This window comes from Salmo trutta, chromosome 6, assembly GCF_901001165.1.
Source record: "Salmo trutta chromosome 6, fSalTru1.1, whole genome shotgun sequence".
Lineage (NCBI taxonomy): Eukaryota > Metazoa > Chordata > Actinopteri > Salmoniformes > Salmonidae > Salmo > Salmo trutta.
In genome coordinates, this window is record NC_042962.1 from 59,769,756 (window position 1) to 59,775,755 (window position 6,000).

General features: G+C 44.1%; 1 protein-coding gene across 1 annotated transcript; it reads left to right on the forward strand.

Annotated features, from left to right (window-relative positions):
- The first annotated feature begins 3,980 nt into the window (after positions 1-3,980).
- Positions 3,981-5,105, forward strand: LOC115195242 (gamma-crystallin S-1-like). The gene is made up of 3 exons (XM_029755018.1): positions 3,981-4,112; positions 4,258-4,500; positions 4,833-5,105. Exons 1-3 carry the CDS (start codon positions 4,092-4,094, stop codon positions 5,103-5,105), a joined length of 537 nt encoding a protein of 178 aa, XP_029610878.1. The 5' UTR covers positions 3,981-4,091.
- Positions 5,106-6,000: the final 895 nt, after the last annotated feature.

The window sequence follows — 6,000 nt, forward strand, 5'->3', positions numbered from 1 at the left end:
AGTGGATTGCGGGTCTCGTCCCGTGTAGTGTATTGCGGGTCTCACCCCGTGTAGTGTATTGCGGGTCTCACCCCGTGTAGTGGATTGCGGGTCTCGTCCCGTGTAGTGTATTGCGGGTCTCGTCCCGTATACTTATTAGAGGTTTTACCTCGCTCTTTTGTTTGGGTTACATCCCTGTGTTTTGTAAACTTGTTTGTTTTGGGCTTCGTCCCTGTGACTTTCATGGCATGTTGTATTTTTGGTGGAGTATTAAAAACCCTTATTACGTATTCCTGCGCCTGTCTCCAATCATTTATACAAGGTGACAATAAGGCTGTAACGTAACAAAACGTGGAAAAAGTCAAGGGGTCTGAATACTTTCCCAAAAAAGTAGACATATTTTCTTTTTATAAAGAAAGAAGACATTGCTGATTGAAATAGCTGATATTGCCCAAATGTCCAATTCATTCTGATATCTACAACTGCCCTCTCAACACCACAAAATATACTGTACATTATACCTACGTAGTCTCCTGTTTTCATGTCAGGCATGGAACCATGGAGTGAATTTTATATACACTGCTCAAAAAAATAAAGGGAACACTTAAACAACACAATGTAACTCCAAGTCAATCACACTTCTGTGAAATCAAACTGTCCACTTAGGAAGCAACACTGATTGGCAATAAATTGCACATGCTGTTGTGCAAATGGAATAGACAACAGGTGGAAATTATAGGCAATTAGCAAGACACCCCCAATAAAGGAGTGGTTCTGCAGGTGGGGACCACAGACCACTTCTCCTATACTTCCTGGCTGATGTTTTGGTCACTTTTGAATGCTGGCGGTGCTTTCACTCTAGTGGTAGCATGAGACGGAGTCTACAACCCACACAAGTGGCTCAGGTAGTGCAGCTCATCCAGGATGGCACATCAATGCGAGCTGTGGCAAGAAGGTTTGCTGTGTCTGTCAGCGTAGTGTCCAGAGCATGGAGGCGCTACCAGGAGACAGGCCAGTACATCAGGAGACATGGAGGAGGCTGTAGGAGGGCAACAACCCAGCAGCAGGACCGCTACCTCCGCCTTTGTGCAAGGAGGAGCAGGAGAAGCACTGCCAGAGCCCTGCAAAATGACCTCCAGCAGGCCACAAATGTGCATGTGTCTGCTCAAACGGTCAGAAACAGACTCCATGAGGATGGTATGAGGGCCCGACGTCCACAGGTGGGGGTTGTGCTTACAGCCCAACACCGTGCAGGACGTTTGGCATTTGCCAGAGAACACCAAGATTGGCACATTCGCCCTGTGCTCTTCACAGATGAAAGCAGGTTCACACTGAGCATGTGACAGACGTGACAGAGTCTGGAGACGCCGTGGAGAACGTTCTGCTGCCTGCAACATCCTCCAGCATGACCGGTTTGGCGGTGCGTCAGTCATGGTGTGGAGTGGCATTTCTTTGGGGGGCTGCACAGCCCTCCATGTGCTCGCCAGAGGTAGCCTGACTGCCATTAGGTACCGAGATGAGATCCTCAGACCCCTTGTAAGACCATATGCTGGTGCGGTTGGCCCTGGGTTCCTCCTAATGCAAGACAATGCTAGACCTCATGTGGCTGGAGTGTGTCAGCAGTTCCTGCAAGAGGAAGGCATTGATGCTATGGACTGGCCCGCCCGTTCCCCAGACCTGAATCCAGTTGAGCACATCTGGGACATCATGTCTCGCTCCATCCACCAACGCCACGCTGCACCACAGACTGTCCAGGAGTTGGCGGATGCTTTAGTCCAGGTCTGGGAGGAGATCCCTCAGGAGACCATCCGCCACCTCATCAGGAGCATGCCCAGGTGTTGTAGGGAGGTCATACAGGCACGTGGAGGCCACACACACTACTGAGCCTCATTTTGACTTGTTTTAAGGACATTACATCGAAGTTGGATTAGCCTGTAGTGTGGTTTTCCACTTTAATTTTGAGTGTGACTCCAAATCCAGACCTTCATGGGTTGATAAATTGGATTTCCATTGATTATTTTTGTGTGATTTTGTTGTCAACACATTCAACTATGTAAAGAAAAAAGTTTTTAATAAGATTATTTATTTCATTCAGATCTTGGATGTGTTGTTTAAGTGTTCCCTTTATTTTTTTGAGCAGTATATATATATATACACATTTGAAGTCAGATGTTTACATACACTTAGGTTGGAGTCATTAAAACTCGTTTTTCAACCACTCCACAAATTTAAGCTTTAACTTCCTGACTGATGTCTTGAGATGTTGCTTCAATATATCCACATCATTTTCCTCCCTCATGATGCCATCTATTTTGTGAAGTGCACCAGTCCCTCCTGCAGCAAAGCACCCGCGCAACATGATGCTGCCACCCCCGTGCTTCACGGTTGGGATGGTGTTCTTCGGCTTGCAAGCATCCCCCTTTGTCCTCCAAACATAACGATGGTCATTATGGCCAAACAGTTCTATTTTTGTTTCATCAAACCAGAGGACATTTCTCCAAAAAGTACAATCTTTGTCCTCATGTGCAGTTGCAAACCGTAGTCTGGCTTTTTTATGGCGGTTTTGGAGCAGTGGCTTCTTCCTTGCTGAGCGGCCTTTCAGGTTATGTCGATATAGGACTTGTTTTACTGTGGATATAGATACTTTTGAACCCGTTTCCTCCAGCATCATCACAATGTCCTTTGCTGTTGTTCTGGGATTGATTTGCACTTTTCGCACCAAAGTACGTTCATCTCTAGGAGACAGAACGCGTCTCCTTCCTGAGTGGTATGACGGCTGCGTGGTCCCATGGTGTTTATTGTAGCGTACTATTGTTTGTACAGATGAACGTGGTACCTTCAGGCGTTTGGAAATTGCTCCCAATGATGAACCAGACTTGTGGAGGTCTACAATGTATTTGCTGAGGTCTTGGCTGATTTCTTTTGATTTTCCCATGATTTCAATCAAAGAGGCAATGAGTTTGAATGTAGGCCTTGAAATACATCCACAGGTACACCCTTCCAATTGACCCTAAATTATGTCAATTAGCCTATCAAATGCTTCTAAAGCCATGACATCATTTTCTGGAATTTTCCAAGCTGTTTAAAGACACAGTCAACTTAGTGTATGTAAACTTCTGACCCACTGGAATTGTGATACGGTGAATTATAAGTGAAATAATCTGTCTGTAAGCAATTGGTGCAAATATTACTTGTGCCATGCACAAAGTAGATATCCTAACCGACTTGTCAAAACTATAGTTTGTTAACAAGAAATTTGTGGAGTGGTTGAAAAACAAGTTATAATGACTCCAACCTAAGTGTATGTAAACTTCCGACTTCAACTGTATAGTCCCAGTCAAAAGATTGGACACACGTACTCATTTCAGGGTTTTTCTTAATTTGTACTATTTTCTACATTGTAGAATAATTGTGAAGACATCAAAATGATGAAATAACACATATGGAAACATATAGAAAGCAAAAAAGTGTTAAAGAAATAAAAATATATTTTATATTTGAGATTCTTCAAAGTAGCCACCCTTTGTCTTGATGACAGCTTTGCACACTCTTGGCATACTCTCAACCAGCTTCATGAGGTAGTCACCTGGAATGCGTTTCAATTAACAGGTTTGCCTTGTCAAAAGTTAATTTGAGGAATTTCTTTCCTTCTTATTTCAAGTCTTACAATGCATTATAACTACATCATAAGGCATTATAGCAGCTGGCTTTAGGTAAAGTGTTACAGACAGCAAACTGGAACTATCAGAGACTACAGTGTATTCAGACTAATAGCTATGTTCTAGTAACTGCTGCTCACCGCTGGCAACAATTTTATTGGATAAATTAAAAAGATTCTGGAATCAGGCTCTGTAGGATCAAAAGGTCAGCATCTATACAACAGATCATTAAACTTGGCATGAAGCCGCGGTGTTTTAAAACAAACACAGCATCAGCTGTTGTGCCCTAGTTAATAGTGGTGCACATTTGAATGACAATGATTCCACTGGCCATGCATTTCCATGTCATACATATATAAAACTCCCCCAGGGCAGTGTCCTTACATTACCGTGTATGTCTAGAGGGATATTTTTGATTGTGTGTAGAATAGTATTAAAAAGAATAATCCAAACATGGACCGCATGCAGGGGAAGGTACTGTAGGTGGCTGTATGTGTGTGTGTGTGTGTGTGTGTGTGTGTGTGTGTGTGTGTGTGTGTGTGTGTGTGTGTGTGTGTGTGTGTGTGTTCCTATTTTTTTTAAAGTAACCGTTTTTAAAAGACAACAATCCTTTGTGCAGATCTTCTTCTATGAGGACCGGAACTTTCAGGGCCTCCACTATGAGTGCAGCAGCGACTGCCCCGAACTGAGCTCTCATTTCAGCCGCTGCAACTCCATCAGGGTGGAGAGTGGTGCCTGGGTGGTCTACGAGAAACCCAACTACATGGGCTCTCAGTACATCCTGACCAGGGGAGAGTACCCCGACTACCAGCGCTGGATGGGCTACAACGACACTATCAGGTCCTGCCGGATTATCAGACATGTAAGTCAAGCCACTGAGGTGATTTGTGCGTGGTAGTGGTACATGCTGATTACTCATTCATGGATCTACACCGACATGCATGCACACACACGAACATACACACACACACACACACACACACACACACACACACACACGCACACACACACACACACAAATGTAATGATTATAGTGCATCCATTTCCATTCTAACATTGGTCTTTTGATCTGTTGAAACCTGATGTTGGTGTCCCGTATGAGGACACTGATATCCCAGGTATAATGACACAGCTGATTGATCCCTAGGGATATTGTTCAGATGAAGTTTGGAACTGTGCTCCACTTTGTTGTAGACCACTGGCATGCACAGGATCCGCGTGTACGAGCGCCCCGACTTTGCCGGTCAGATGATTGAGTTCAGTGAGGACAGCCCCAACTTGTCTGAGCGTTTCCGACACCGCGAGGTGCACTCTGCCAACGTGCTGGACGGCGCCTGGGTCTTCTACGAGCACCCCAACTACAGGGGGCACCAGCACCTGCTGGAAAGGGGCGAGTACAGACGCCACACCGAGTGGGGGGGCATGCAGGCCAACGTGGGCTCCCTCCGCCGCGTCCAGGACTTTTAGACCATCCATGTCATACAGATGTAGGATTTTAATTTGAGTCAGGTTGCTACAGCAGGAAAATAATACTGCAGCAACAGGAAATATTAATTATTATGTGGATTATAATTAATGGACATTTTGTAAGGGAAAGTCAAGTGGAAATTACAAACTTCAAAAGCCTTTTTAAAACTCAAATACACTACAAGTTTTTAATTTCCTGCAACATGGTGATCAAATAAAGACATTGTTATGCTCAACAGCCAATCAGAAGGCATCTGACTTTTTACTTCCTTTCTTTTCCACTCTACTTCCTTTTCTCTTGATATGTCTTGATTGCATGTGGGGCTCTGTAGTGCCATCAATGGTACCGGTCCATATAGATAGATTTGACAGCACACTGTAAAATGTGTAGTTTCTGGAAACTATGACATTATCTTTAATTGTGCTACATTTTCACCATTGTGTGACATCATCAGAGCGCTTGAGGTAAGTTCCCACAGTAGAAGAGAGTGCCAGCAAGCTTTTTGGGTACACATTGCCTGTCCCATCGTATCTACTCAATAGAATCTCAACACATACAAATCCAGCATGAATTGTAATTTCAAACACCACATGAATGTGGTAAGCTGCATTGTATAGACTAGAAGGAGTGCATCAAGACCGTCAATTGGCATACCAAATGAGCTGCAACCTTTTGGTTACTAGTCCAACGCTCTAACCACTAGGCTACCTGCCGCCCCAGGTTAGGGTTAGGGGAAGGGTTAGCTAAAAGTATTAAGGTTAGGGTTCCAATGTAGTTGCAATGCGAGTTATACGCCGATCCAACCACTCTACTTTTGTTTTTGCCTTAACTAACCATCTGTCTTAAGTAACCATACCAAACTTAACATATCATTATAATTTGAGTGTCCTGGAT

What these genes read in the sequence shown, in the direction of transcription:
- LOC115195242 (XM_029755018.1), top strand. Translation starts at nt 4,092, where the DNA reads ATGGACCGCATGCAGGGGAAG. An exon ending in TGGACCGCATGCAGGGGAAG is followed by an intron (nt 4,113 to 4,257) that starts GTACTGTAGGTG and finishes TCCTTTGTGCAG; the next exon opens with ATCTTCTTCTATGAGGACCG. An exon ending in CCTGCCGGATTATCAGACAT is followed by an intron (nt 4,501 to 4,832) that starts GTAAGTCAAGCC and finishes ACTTTGTTGTAG; the next exon opens with ACCACTGGCATGCACAGGAT.